The sequence below is a fragment of the Capra hircus genome, chromosome 5 (assembly GCF_001704415.2).
Source record: "Capra hircus breed San Clemente chromosome 5, ASM170441v1, whole genome shotgun sequence".
Taxonomy (NCBI): Eukaryota; Metazoa; Chordata; class Mammalia; order Artiodactyla; family Bovidae; genus Capra; species Capra hircus.
The window spans coordinates 81,380,228-81,395,533 of record NC_030812.1 but is presented as its reverse complement, the minus strand read 5'-3'; the positions used below and the strand labels follow the sequence as shown (position 1 = coordinate 81,395,533).

The following is a 15,306-nucleotide window of genomic DNA, read 5'->3' as shown; positions in this document are numbered from 1 at the left end:
GAGTTTGGTCCTTGAAAAGTTTTCTAAAAAACAGAGTTATAATTTACAGATTATAAATTACACATAGAGTATACCAATATATGTTTTGATAAATGCAGGCACCTGGGAAACCATCACCAAGACCAAGATAGTGAACACAGAGATCATCTTCTTTGTGCCCTGTTCTTACTCTTCCTTACACCCCCATACTCTCTCATCCCCTCCCTCCATCGGCTGGGAAAGCTTTTTGAATAACAAAGTACTAAAGTTGAGAGGTAGTAGATTCAGAGTGTTTCCTTAAAGTTAAGGAAAAGACCCTGATGCTGGGAAAGATTGAGGGCAAGAGGAGAAGGGGGCAACAGAGGATGAGACGGTTAGATGACATCACCTACTCGATGGACATGAGTTTGAGCAAACTTTGGCAGATAGTGAAGGACAGGGAAGCCTGGAGGGCTACAAAGAGTCAAACACGACTGAGCAACTGAACAAGAAGGAAATGGAAGAAAAAAGTGCCACGTGGGTTTCAATTTGACAAGCGTAAGAGAGAATGACCAAGGAACTAAAGGGTCAAAAGTTTCAAAGAACTAACTCACTGCCAAGATGACCCCAAAACTCCAAGATGCCACAAGTCGTCAGGAAGTTACAACAGAAACAGCTCTCTTCATGCAGACCGCTCCCTCCTAGAATTATGCACCGTTCTGGTTGTCATCTTCTCAGCAGTATAAATATAGCGAGAACTAAAGGCAGCCCAGGAAAGGAACACGGTTATCTTTAAGGATAACCAAGATCCTTTCTGCATGAAAACTGAGACCCAAGATGCTGCTCATCCAGGCCACTCTTGTCACATCAGTCACGCAGGTACCCCTTCACCTAACCTCCGTTTCCTCAAAAGTAGAGACAAACATTAGGACTACTTGGACAAACTGTTCTAAGAATTAAATTACCTACATGGAAAATCAAATGCGAGGGGTCCTCACTAGGAGGCTCAATGCATTTCCAGAGACCCCCATGAAATTATACAGATGTAGTCATACATTCTGCCAGGTAGAGAGTCCACAATTTCAGCAGACACCAAGTCTTTGGCCCCAGGAGCTCAAGGATCACTGGCCTAGCACACACTGGGCATGCAATAAATATAACTGCATGTTTTTTCTCCATCCCATCTCTTCCTTCAAACGTTGTCTTTTGCTGTGATGTTATTAAGAAGGAAATCATCTATGTGCCATTTTACGGTGTCTCCTAGGTAAGTGCCTGAATAGAAAGTTTCCCTTTGAATTTAGTCCCATTAAAAAAACGTGGCTTCCCCCTGAAGAATGCGAATGTTTTTTCCTTCAAGAAAGTTATGAAATTCAACATGCTTTGATTTCTGCTCTGGCTGCAAAGAACTCCCGCAAAATCAATGAATGGGTCATATACACTATTATATCTTCAACTAGTAGAACTTATTCTTTCCTCTTTTCCTCGATTAAGCCCTTCCACTTCTAGTCTATTACTTTTTGGCTGTGCTGGGTCTTCACTGCTGCACGGGCTTTTCTCTACTTGTGGCGAGCAGGGACTACTCTCTAGCTGCAGTGCACAGGCGTCTCGTGCTGGTGGCTTCTCTTGCGGCAGAGCACCAGCTCCAGGGTGCTCGGGCTGCAGCAGCGGCAGCACATGGGCTCACTAGCTGCGGCTCCCGAGCTCTAGAGCACAGGCTCAACAGTTGTGGCGCACGGGCTTAGTTGTGCTCCATGGCGTGCGGGATCTTCCTGAATCAGGGACTGAACTCACGTCTCTTGCGTTAGCAGGATTCTTTACCACAGAGCCAGCAGGAAAGCCCCCATGTCTAGTCTATCAAACCACTACACACACACACATAAACACACACATCTTCAAAACTTTTGTGGTAGGGGCAGGAAGGCAGGAACAAAAATTATAAAACACTTAGTGTGAAAGATACAATGACCAATGTCCAGAAAATATATAGAGACTGGACGAAGACAGCTTCGTTTAGCAAATTCCAGAATATTAGAAGGTAGGCTTGTGCTGTGCTGAGTTTCTCAGTCGTGTCAGACTCTTTGCGACCCCATGGGCTGTAGCCTGCCAGGCTCCTCTGTCCATGGGGATTCTGAGCTACAAGGGAAGCCAGGAGGTAGGCTGAGGACAGATAAAAATGCAGCACAACTTCATACAGAGTGAAATTCATGTATTAGTCTAAGGGGTCACATGGACCAAAAATAAGTGGATCTATAAAGGGTAGCAGAAATGGCAAAGCCTTAATGGCTTCAGCTGATTCAGGATATTTGAAAACTTCCCAGAGATGTGGTTGAGGCTCGGGGGTTTAGTGAGGACCTCTGTAAGAGGGTCCCAAATGCTGCTGGGAGCACAGCACTGCTCTGGTTAAACTAAGAGTTAAGATTCTTTTCTTTCAATGAAACTCTAAAGAATAAAGCTGATCCTATTAGGTGTCTTAGTAAACTTTAAGGCTAAATGGCTAAAAGACCACAGAAATCCATTAAAATGTATTCTCAGGTAAAAAATCACTAAGGACCCAGTAGGGTTAAGAAAAAGAAAAGGTGGGAAATATGGGGAAAGCTTAACTGTAGGCAGGAGACATTTGGTACAAGCCACCCCCGCCAAACTCAGCAGCATCACCCCTCTTTTAGGTCAAAGGTCACCATTCAAGAAAGGCCTGAAATATTCACTTCCTAGCCAGCCTAAATTACTAACTTGACAGGACTCAATCTTGATCTTTTAAAAGTTTAACACATAAAGAGGCATTAATTTATTTTTTTTTTTATGTACCACAACTTTTTTATTCACTTATCTGTAGATGGACATTTTGGTTGCTCCCATATTGTGGCCATTGTAAATAGTGCTACAATGAAGACTGGGGTTCGTGTATTTTTCTTTTTTTTTTAATTTTAAAATCTTTAATTCTTACATGCGTTCCCAAACATGAACCCCCCTCCCACCTCCAAGAGGCATTAATTTCTAATGCTCACACTAAATACCAAACTGTGGAAATGGCTTTTATGGAAGTAATTCTTTGTACTTACCTCAGAAAAAGAAATTGTTGTATTCTGATACTGTGAGTGTATTTGGAAAATAACAAAAGTGACATTGCTGGAAATATGACGCAAAATAGCTTCCTCTGGAAAGGGCTTCTTGAGCTCCAGGTATCTAAATTTCCCCACAGAAAATTCCAGAAGACCTACAAGGGGAGAAATGTTTCATTTTAACATTCATACCTCTCTGTAACCAATTTGCAGGAATTGTATACTTAAACACACATGCAAGATTAATTTAGTCCTCAGAAAAAACTGTTGCGCTCTATTCACTAATGAGGACAATGAAGCTCAAAAGGTAGAAGCAGCAACCCCCCACGCCCTCATAAACCTCCCCCCACCCCCACCCAAGGTGACTACTCATCTGGAAAGGGTGGAATTGAGAACTGGAGGGGAAGAAAGGTATTTCCAAAGATGCAAACACAGGATGTTCAAGGTGCTTGGCTTCCAGAGCCCAGAGCAGCAATAAGAACTCTATTCAGAACAGAATCCCTGAATTTAAGGATTAACAACCCTCATGAGTTAGTACCAGTTGTAAATGCACTGGTACTAAACAATATATTCTGAAATCAGTCCAGAAATTAAAAGACGCTTACTCCTTGGAAGGAAAGTTATGACCAACCTAGATAGCATATTGAAAAGCAGAGACATTACTTTGCTAACAAAGGTCCATCTAGTCAGGGCTATGGTTTTTCCAGTGGTCATGTATGGATGTGAGAGTTGGACTGTGAAGAAAGCTGAGCGCTGAAGAACTGATGCTTTTGAACTGTGGTGCTGGAGAAGACTCTTGAAAGTCCCTTGGACTGCAAGGAGATCCAACCAGTCCATCCTAGAGGTGATCAGTCCTGGGATTTCTTTGGAAGGAATGATAGTAAAGCTGAAACTCCAGTACTTTGGCCACCTCATGCGAAGAGTGACTCATTGGAAAAGACTCTGATGCTGGGAGGGATTGGGGGCAGGAGAAGGGGAAGACAGAAGATGAGATGGCTGGATGGCATTACCGACTTGATGGAGTGAGTCTGAGTGAACTCTGGGAGTTGGTGATGGACAGGGAGGCCTGGCGTGCTGCGATTCATGGGGTCACAAAGAGTCGGACACGACTGAGTGACTGAACTGAACTGAGAGACACGCATCTGGCTTTCGTTTTATCCCACCCTTTACTAGCTACGTGATCTCAGAAAAGTTACTTACTTCCCTTAAACCTCAATTTCTTCATCTGTCTAATAGGACTATATTACCCAGCTTGTAAATTTTTGCCCATCAACGTGGGCAAAAATGTGTATTGAGTGTCCACACCAGGTACTTCATGAAAAACAGGACTTCAACGAGTTTTTTGTTTGTTTGCAGAAGGATCAAGTTCAGAGTCCACATAAAAGGTAGGTTATAACAAGTTTTCCAACACCTCCTCTAGGCTTTCCCACCTGCCGACCTGCCTCCACTGTCTGGCTGTATTTCATTCACTCTGTGTGGCTTTCTTGTAGCTGCTCACCACTTCATTCCTTTTCCAACCTAATTCTCAAGGAATCCACTAAATAGGCTGCTTTGATTTCTGTGTGGTTCTGGGTTCCCATCTTACCCTCTGCCCTAGAGTCAGTGTATCTCTGCATAAACAGCAGAGTTCGCAAGCATTACATAAGCAGGCTTGGGTGTCCGAGTCTAAAAATAAACAAAAAGATTTCAATTTAATATAAATGAAAAGGAGTCGATGAGGTAAAGATTATATTCACCAGAATCTTAGAGTGGAACAATCTTTTTTTTTTTTAAGAAAGAAATTTGAGTCAGTTGGAGCTGAAAGAAACACTTCAGACACTAAATAACTTTCTAACTCATTCTTACGTACCATTTCCAAGTAAAACGAACTTTTTCAATACTTCCTGCTGTTTTTGTTGTTAACACAAGTACTCCATCTGGATGATTATAAAAAAGAAAGACTATTAAGAAAAGCTAACCAAGAAAGCCAAACAGAACATATAAATAGTGGGTGAGAATAAAGGTTTTTGTTGCTATTGTTCAGTCCCTAAGTTGAGTCCAACTCTTTGCAAACCCCTGGACTGTAGCCCATCAGATTCCTCTGTCCATGGGATTTCCCAGGCAAAAATACGGGAGTGGGTTGCCATTTCCTTCCTCAGAAGATCTTCCCAACCCAGGAATCGAACCCATGTCTCCTGCTTAGCAGACACTGAGCCACCTGGGAAGCCTAGAATAAAAGTTATTCTCGATAGTACCATTGTAACTTTATTTTTTAACTGAAGACAAAAGGTTATTTGTGGTTACAATTTAATTTCTAAAAATCCAGAGAAAATTTTAATGAATGTGGTGTATTTCTTATTTATGTGACAAGAAAGACATTTCATCTTTTATGTGGAACAGAACTCCAGCCCAAATAGAGGTAAAAATATTAAGAAGTGACTACTAGAATCAACGGAAGTCTGGAAAAAGTGGCGAGTTTCCTGTTTTGTTTTTTAAAGGGAGTAAGGCAAGCACTTTAATATATCCCAGGCCTTCCCATCGCCATGGTTACTCTATTGTGCTCAGTCTCTAAGTCACGTCCAACCCTTTGTGACCCCATGGATGGTAGCCCACTGTCCATGGGATTTCCCAGGCAATAACACTGGAGCGGGTTGCCATTTCCGTCTCCAGATTACTTTACAAGGAAACCAAAATTATGTATACAATTAACTGGATCTCAGTAAATGGCCCTAAAAACCTTTCATGTTTTGCACTTTAATTTTGGTTTCATCTATCTGCCATCTTCCAAGTCTTAAAACTATCCATAAATTCTAGTCTGCAAAACTAAAGAGCAGGATCAGTTTGTTTTCCTAGGAATTACTTAGATTTCCATCCTTGAACTGTCAAGAGCACTCAGTTCATTTACCGGCCTGCATTTTCGAGTTACATTTTCAGTTCTTGTGTTTTCAGAGCCTCGCCACCCTTTTCTCTATTTGACAGATATTTATTTAAGTATTCTGCTGAGCTAGTCACTCTGCCTCTTGGGTATTGTGACCAAAACTGATGTAAGCAAATTCATGAAGGTTATTATCACTTAACACTTAAATTTGCCCCTAAGCCTGTCTTGGAAATTCTTTTGATAATCTTTATGTCTGTCTCCCATTACATGAGCCTTGAATCAAAATACTCTGTAGAACCTTTCAGTTAGTTCAGTTGCTCAGTCATGTCCAACTCTTTGTGGCCCCATGGACTGCAGCACGCCAGGCTTCCCTGTCCATCACCAACTCTCAGAGCTTGCACAAACTCATGTCCATCGAGTTGGTGATGCCATCCAACTATCCCATCCTCTGTTGTCCCTTTCTCCTCCTGTCTTCAATCTTTCCCAGCATCAGGGTCTTTTCCAGTGAGTCAGCTCTTCGCATCAGGTGGCCAAAGGATTGGAGTTTCAGCTTCAGCATCTGTCCTTCCAATGAATATTCAGGACTGGTCTCCTTTAGAATGGACTGGTTGGATCTCCTTGCAGTCCAAGGGACTCTCAAGAGTCTTTTCCAACACCACAGTTCAAAAGCATCAATTCTTCTGTGCTCAGCTTTCTTTAGAGTCCAACTCTCACATCCATACATGACTACTGGAAAAACCATTTATAACCTTTACAAACCCTAAAAGAGATTGATGCTATCAACTAGTGAAATCTTGGTTTTCTTAACCTTTCCTTAATCTATCACAACTCAGAAATACTTGGAGAAGCAAAAACTTCCAGTGATTTAAAAGACAGTAGGGAAAGACACAACCATAGAAATGAAAATATATTACTAAACAACTGGTAACTTAACAAAATAACTAGAGGTAATAAAAGTAGGTATTTCTGGGAATGTATGCTAACTGATTTTTCTTTTCTTTTTTGACTATGTGATCTTAGTTCCACAACAGGGACTGAACATGGGCCCTCCCCATTGAAAGTGCAGAGTTCTAACCACTAGACCATCAGAGAATTCCCTCAGTTTTTCTTTACACATTTCATTGTTTATAAAACTTCTATAGTGATCATGAGGTGTTCTTACCAGAAAGAAAATGCACAATTTGGAGAAAATGTCCTTCTTTGATGGCACTCGAAACACAAGTTCTACCTTAACTCTTCATCTGAAACTTATAAAATAGGGACACAGCCAACCTACATAAAAAGGTGACACTCTCAATACTTCCGTCACTTGTTATGTTTTTCCCTCAGAATGGTAATATTTTCTCAGATCATATATAACCATATTTAAAAAGGCTGATCATATTTAAAAATAAGGTCATGCCATCACTTCATGGCAAATAGATGGGGAAAGAATGGAAATAGTGAGAGACTTTATTTTCTTGGGCTCCAAAATCACTGCAGATGGTGACTGCAGCCATGAAATTAAAAGATGCTTGCTCTTTGGAAGAAAAGCTATGACAAACCTAGACAGCGTATTAAAAAGCACAGACATTACTTTGCCAACAAAGGTGTGTATAGTCAAAACTATGATTTTTTTTCAGTAGTAATGTATGGATGTGAGAGTTGGATAATAAAAATCGCTGAGTGCCAAAGAATTGATGCCTTCGAACTGTGGTGCTGGAGAAGACTCTTGAAAGTCCCTTGGAATGTAAGGACATCAAACCAGTCAATTCTAAAGGAAATCAACCCTGAATATTCATTGGAAGGATGGATGCTGAAGCTGAAGCCCCAATACTTTGGAGACATGATGCGAAGAACTGACTCACTAGAAAAGACCCTGATGCTGAGAAAGACTGAAGGCAAAAGGAGAAGGGGATGACAGAGGATGAGACAATTGGATGGCATCACCGACTCAGTGGGCATGAGTTTGAGCAAGCTCCAGGAGTTGGTGATGGACAGGGAAGCCTGGTGTGCTGCAGTCCATGGAGTCGCAAAGAGTCGGACACAACAACAAAAATGCAAGAAATGTAGAGAAAGTTAATTTCTCCAGCAAGTACACTGTGCAGGAAAAACTTACTATTAACAGATTGGTATAATCTTTCAGGACTTAGGAGATACCAGCATAAGCATCTCCATGTAAATGGGAAAAAGAAAAACACAAATATGTCTTGGCATAGCCCATCTTCTAGATCTTAGATATCTTTCCACATCAACAGACAATCCTAGTTTTACTAGTTTAAAGGTTATAAAATATTACATTCTATGTCACCATGATTATTCAACCAGTCTTTTATTATTTTTTGATGCGAACCATTTTAAAAGTCTTTATTGAATTTGTAACAATACTGCTTCTGTTTCATGTTTTGGTTTTTATGGTCAAGAGGCATGTGAGATCTTAGCTGCCCAACCAAGGATCAAACCCATACTGCTGCACTGGAAGGCAAAGTCTTAACCACTGGAATGCCAAGAAGTCCCCAACCAATCCCTTATTAATAAATATCTATGCTGTTACCATTCCAGCATGAATAAGAAATAAGAAACAAAATTTTGCTGTTGTATAGTCACTAAGTCTTTTGTAACAGCATAGATCCACAAAGCTCCTCTGTCCATAGGATTTTCCAGCCAAGAAAACTGGAGTGGGTTGCCATTTCCCGCTCCAGGGAATCTTGCCAACCCAGGAATCAGACTCAGGTATCGAACCCAGGTTTTCTGCATCTCCTGCATTGCAAATAGATACTTTACCGCTGAGCCACCTGGGAAGCGCAAGAAATAAAATCACTGTATATATATTTTACCTATATATATATATATATATATATATATACACTACATATATGTGTGTATATCAGCAATAAACCTACTTGAGAAGGTTTTTGCTGTGACAGTGTAGCAGATCACCTTCAATCCTAAATGGTTAAAATACCTAAGAAGTCTTGTTCTCCTTAAGAAAATGAGAAATGAAAACAAACAGCTTCTGTGAGGAAATATAATGACCAGGACCAAAACAGTAAGTGACAGCCCTTGCTTCTGACTTCTTCAAGAAAAACACGTAGCATTTCAGAAACAATTACAACTTTCATCTATTACTTTCCAGATTTCCAAAAGCTTCCAAAAGGAAGATGATGCCTCACCAATCCTCTTCCCCCAGTCAAATGCCTCTGGCAAGAACCAAGCAGAAGCCGGAGAACAAAGGGGAGAGACACTACATTTAACAAACTGGTTAAATATTTAACAAACCAGGCACTTGACAAGTAAGTAGGGGTATTAAAAGCATGTCTCTCTGGTGTATAATTTAAATAATATTTTCTTTACACGTTTCCTGTTTTTCATATTTTCTATAGTACTCATGAGGTGTCCTTATTAGAAAGCAATTTTAAGCTGTACATTACAATTATCTGAAGGTGCTTTTTTAAAGATATTGTTGCCTGGGTCCCTCTCCAGATCAGTTAAATCAAAATCCTTGGGGTTAGGGCCCAAGTATTAATTACAAAGCAAATATTTATTATAATAAATGCATGCAGATAAGGGCACAAAGTTTACACAACCAGGTCAAGAAACAGCATTCTAACCTCTCCTTCCAGTCACTGTCTCGTCCCTCCTTCCCAGAGGTAACCGTGATCCTCACTTCTAAAACCACAGATGGGCTCTTTTGGAAATTTAATTTAACAGACTCGTATGGCATGAATTCTTTTATGTCTAGCTTTTTAAAAATCAACATTTTATTTGTGAGATTCATCCCAGTTGCTGTAGTAACCACTATTCACTCACTTCCATTGTTGTATACTTCACGAAATAAATGTACCACAATGTATTTATCTATTCAGTTAATGAACATTTCGATTATTTCTAGTTTGGAGTAATTATAAATAACTCCATTTAGGCATTCTGGTAAGTATCTTTTGGTGTACATGTACACATTTCTATAAGGAGAACCTATGAGTAGAATTATCAGGTTACAGGGTTTACTTATGTTCAATTTTAGTAGGTACTCTCCGAGTTATCCAACATCTTTTTGCCAATTTTGACCCCTATCAATCCGTGAGAGAGCATTTCAGTAATCCAAGATGCTCACCAACACTTGGTAAGAATAGTTTGTTTTACTTATTGGCTATTTAAATATCCTCTCTGTGAAAGGGTCTTGTTGTTTGGTCCCTCAGTTGTGTCCAACTCTTTGTGACCTCATCACTGTAGCCCACCAGGCTCCTGTGTCCATGGGATTTCCCAGACAAGAATACTGGAGTAGGTTGCCATTTTCTTCTCCAATGAAAGAGTCTATTCAAGCCTTTTGCCCATGTGAAAAACTGGATCGTCTGTCCTTACTGAATTTTAGGAACTCTGTAGACATCACTGATATGAGTATTCTTTCAAACATGTTGCAAATATCTTCTCCACTCTTATAGCTTGTCTTTTCACTCTCCTGTTACCTTGAGATGAACAGAAGTTTTTGTTTTAATGTAGTCCCGTTTCTCAAGTTTTTCCTTTATTATTTTAAAGAATTATCTGCCAACATAATACAAGATCATAAAGATACATTCCCCATGTTAACCTCTGGAACTTTGTTCTACCTTTCACATTGAAGTCTAAAATCAACCTGAAGCTGATTTTTACATAGGGTGTGAGGCTAGAGCCAAGGTTCATTTCCCACAGGAATATCCTGCTGACACAGATTTTGTTGAAAGTAGTTTTCCTACTGCTCAGAAATTCCACCTCTGACATAGGTCAAGTGACAAGGTGAGGGTTTCTGAACTCCTAACTTTGTACCATTGGTCCATTTGCCTATCCTAACATCAATATCACAGTCTTAATTTCTGCCCCAAATTTGTTCTTCCTCTTTAAGACTGTCTTGACTATTTTTGGCCCTTTTTCATTTCCACATAAATGTTAGAAAGCAACTTGTCAATTTTCACATAACAAAACTAAAACCTGTAGAAATTTGATTGGGATGGCACTGAAAGTATTAATTTAGGAAGAAATGATATCTTTATAATGCAGGATTCTTCTGTGATTTTGAGATATCCCTCTATTAAGTTTCTTAATTTATCTCAAGAACATTGTATAGTTTTCTGTGTAGAGACTGTTCCATATTCCATTATAATCATCTAAATATTTAATATTTCTTGATGGTATTATAAACTTGCTTTTTATTTTATATTTCAATTTCTAGTTGTCTCTTCATCAACATGCCTTTTTTTCAAGGCACTCTAGGTGATTCTAATGTTCTGCCAGGTGTGAGAACTCCTAACACAATGCTTGATGAATTAGGGAAGGATAATTATATTTTTTCCTATCCTTAGTTACCTTGAACTTCTCTGTGAAAATTCTTTGGCGGCATTACACAGGCAATCCAACAGCCATTTCACAATTTTTATAGAAGGTTGCATGTTAAATAAACCAATTATGGTTTGAGCCCTGACTTGCAGGGCTTTGTCATATTTGATATTCCAGGGCCTCAAACAGTCCCAGGCAACTGACTGGCACATAAGTGTTTGGTAAATGATGACTGAATTTTGTGACCTTGGGCAAGTAATTATTTCCTCTGGACCTCAGTTCCTTCATGGTAAAATGCAGGCAACTGTACTGTATACATCAAATGGCTGCTAAAAGTATCAAATGGGAAAAATATTTGTAAACTATCCAATACTGCACAACAAAACATCATTATTAACTTCCATTAGCTTTCCAATGTTTCAGAGGTTCATGTAGTCACCAAGAAAAAAAAATATGCAGGCAGTCAGTATGGTTCTGTTACAAATACACTAGTGAAAAGAAGAGGTCTAACACAGATAAATGCCCAGCACATCCATTATAAACAGCATTGAGAAAGTGACTTCCATAGCGTGGCAGGGAAACACACTGAAAGTCAAGACAACTTTAACAACCCTGCTTGGCAGAAACTGCATTCAATCACTACTCATAAAAACATATATGGCAAAAGAAGACACGCATACAAAACACACCCTGGAGAGGTTAACAGGAACTCACTGCACCTCAAAGTCGTCTGGAAAAGGATGCATCAGAAACATTTTATGAGGGATATTTAGGTCTTATGACTTGGGGGTGGGTGGGAAAGACGGCACATCAAAGGATGTTACAGGCAAATGGCTACCAGGAGACAGAGCACTCGGGTTGTAGCTCTTTAAAAAGCAGTACCTCTGCCTTTTCTGCCAAAAATGTTTTTTGCCATCTAACCCACAGCAGGAGATCCTTTTCTGTTTTCATAGTCTTCCTCCATTCCTACCCAGAGTCATTTTTTCTTTTCAATATGTGTGTGTGAAAAAAAAAAAAAATGTGTGTGTGTACTCAGTGGCTCAATCATGTCTGACTTTGCAACGCTATTGGCTGCAGCCCACCAGGCTCCTCTGTCCATGGGATTTCCCAGACAAGAATACTGGAGTGGCTTGCCATTTCCTCTTCCAGGGGATCTCCCTGACCCAGGGATTGAACTCACGTCCCCTGCATTGCAGGTGGATTCTTTACCACTGAGCCACCTGGGAATGCCTTCTTTCCAATAATACCATTCTAAAAGGAGCTGCCTAGTCCCAATATTTTCCTTTTCTTTCTCAATCAGAACCTAAATGCGCAAGCTTAACATTTTCCAACTTTTCCTTTTTACTATTTTACTAAAACACATCTCTTTACGTTTGTGCTTTAACACAACAAATTGTAGGAGAGATCTGTCAACACTTCATAATTCTCTTCAGATGGAGTATTAAAAATAGTTCAGCCACTTGAGCTGGCTGGCATTCAACTGCCCTCCCAATTTCTCACTGATACCTTCTTATGAATTTTCATTAGCCCTAAAAGATGAAAAGAAACACAAACATATACACACTTTTGAGAGAAAGAGAACACTTGCAACCAACTACACAAGTGGCCTGAGAGGCACTTGAGAAGGTTCAAAGGGCACGATGCTAAACTCCAATTACTGGGTAAGTTCCATGTGAGTTACTGGATATGAACCTGAAATAATACTGAATTAAAAGTGTTAAGGGGAGCAGGGAACCGGGACTCCAAAAGAAGGGAAAACTGTTTAGATGTATGATTCATCTCCTGTGCCCCACTGGTCACCATCCTCAGACATTCTACAAACTCAATCTGCCACCTTTAAAATTTCCCTTAGCTTCTAAACCACCACACAAGGTGTCAGGTTAGCTTATCCTGCTATAAAATGGGTAAATTCTTCTAACTTATGGCACTTGCTCCCTGGTGGCTCAGCTGTAAAGAATCCGCCTGCAACTCGGGAGACCTGGGCTAGATCCCTGGGTTGGGAAGATCCCCTGGAGAAGGGAAAGGCTACCCACTCCAGTATTCTGACTTGGAGAATTCCATGGACTATACGACTGAGCGACTTCCACTCACTCACTTCACTCAAGTTATCAGAATCTCTCAATAGCAATCCAGCCATTTTCCAGGAGGATCAGGCAAGTGCTGAAGTGTCTCTGTTAATTCCTACTCCGATCTCTACCCGACAGATGTGGAGAATATCAGGTTTCATTACTGTTTAGCAGTCAAGTTCCCACATGTTGCCCTTCTACCCAGAAAAACAATACTGATGCAAGGGCAGAAGAATAACGTGGCTGAGGAAATGCTAGTGCTGTAATCACAGAAAGGAGGTGAGAAACAGCATCTGAAAAACATTAATTTCTCAAATTACTTCACGAGTCTGATCATTTGCACACTCTAATCTCTCAGACTCTTCTCCTTGGAAGAATGGAGCTGGCCTGATGAGGAAGGGAGAAGAGATTCTATCTCAAGGAATAAGAATGCAGAGAAGAATTAAGGGTAAAGCACCATACTAAATACAGCACTCTCATTGGAGGGCAGCTTTGTAGAAGGGGAGGACCATGAAATTTACATGACACAGGGGTTCATAGCTACCTGTGCCCCACTGAGCTGTTTACTCCAGTAGTGAGCATCATCCCGGGTCTGTTTCATCCTCCACCAGTGAAGGACAGTTATTATCTCATAGGGTTGTGAGGTGTAAACAACACTGCCATGAAAAGCACCTGGCACACACTGCACGCAGTGAATGCGAGTGCCCTGTTAGAAACAAGGCTTTTTTTTTTTTCTTTTTCAAAAGTATAATTGCCCTTTTCAGCTTTGGTCTTAAGTCCTAGGCAAAAATTCTAGGATTCAGTTTGCACAGAGCGTTTCACAGATGAGAAGCACAATCACATTATTCAGAAAATGTTATGTTTCAGAACTACTAGTCTCTTAAGCTCAATACATAACCAAAATACGCTTGACCTCACGACACCGAAAAGCACATGATTATCAGCTTGGTACAATTAGTGCTTTTTACAGTTTACATTAACAAAACACCAACTAGTGCTAAGATCTATTCACCAAGCACATGACCTATGAGCTGAAGTCCCATTCTGTTCACTTTTCCTCTGAAACTCCGCCGAGGATAAGGAATTTGAAAAGCATCTAGATTGGGGGAGTTACAAGAACCGCTGCAGCTTGGCTTTATCAAGCTTCGCAGTCCAGAGGTTCAAATGAGCCACTTGCGAGCAAGCGGGTGTTTTACGGTGTTAAATTAAACCTGCAAACATGGCTACGCCCTAAGGGAGAGAATAATGTGTCTGAACAAGCGGGTTTCCTATCTCTTCCCATTTCCCCAGTATAGATTAGGAGGTTGACAGTAGGGCCTTCTTAGCCAATAGGACTTGCCTCCTGCAGGAAAGTACCTCGATCCATTCCTGCCAGTTCTGAACGCACGGCCTCCCCCGCGGAGTGGACTGACCCCAGGGCGGATTTGACCCTGCAATAAATGCAAGACCAAGTTTGGGTTGCAAAGTCAGGCGCCCCCGACCTTACCCTCGCTGGAGTTTCCGACGATCTCAGCTCCGCCGGCCGCCGGGGTTACCGAAGCCAGCACCACAATAAGCAGCAGGCGAAGGAGCCCCATCGCTGCCCGGGCCGGGCCCCGCCGTCTCGCCAGCGCTACCCCGGGTCGCCCGCGCCTGGCGCCATCACTTCCCAGATGCACTCGCTGCACACCTGCCAGCCCCGAAGAGCCCGCGCGCCGGGGGCCCAGCAGACCGTTCCAGTTCCGGCAATAAGCTCCGCTGCGCGGCCTCGCACCTCCTCCCGACCTTCACGTCACGGCAGCTGGGCCTTGGGGGCGGGGCCTGGGCCGGGGCCTGGGTCGGGGCTGCCGGGGCCAAGGGCGGGCCGGGGCCAAGGGCGGGCCGGGGCCAAGGGCGGGCCGGGGCCAAGGGCGGGCCGTGGCGGGGCCGGGAGCCGCGCGGGATCAAGGGGCTTGTCCCGGCAGCGCGAGCCTCGGTTCGGCTGGCTGAGTTTCTCAGACTCCCACCCCGGGGGCATCGGCGACCCCAGGAAGTTCTCTGGTGTAACCTGTGTCTCTCAACTTTGGTATCTTTGCACTTACGAAAGCCACCGTTCGAG

The 15,306-nt window shown here is 41.8% G+C and overlaps 1 protein-coding gene across 1 annotated transcript in view; it reads right to left on the bottom strand.

Moving 5' to 3' along the window:
• TM7SF3 (transmembrane 7 superfamily member 3) overlaps positions 1-15,006 on the bottom strand; it is a 45,167-nt gene extending 30,161 nt beyond the window's left edge. The window contains exons 1-2 of the mRNA XM_018048381.1: positions 14,716-15,006; positions 3,018-3,172 (exon numbers count right to left, since the gene is read on the bottom strand). Of these exons, the coding sequence (XP_017903870.1) occupies positions 3,018-3,172; positions 14,716-14,806 (246 nt within the window). The 5' untranslated portion in view covers positions 14,807-15,006. The remainder of the gene's footprint in view (positions 1-3,017; positions 3,173-14,715) is intronic.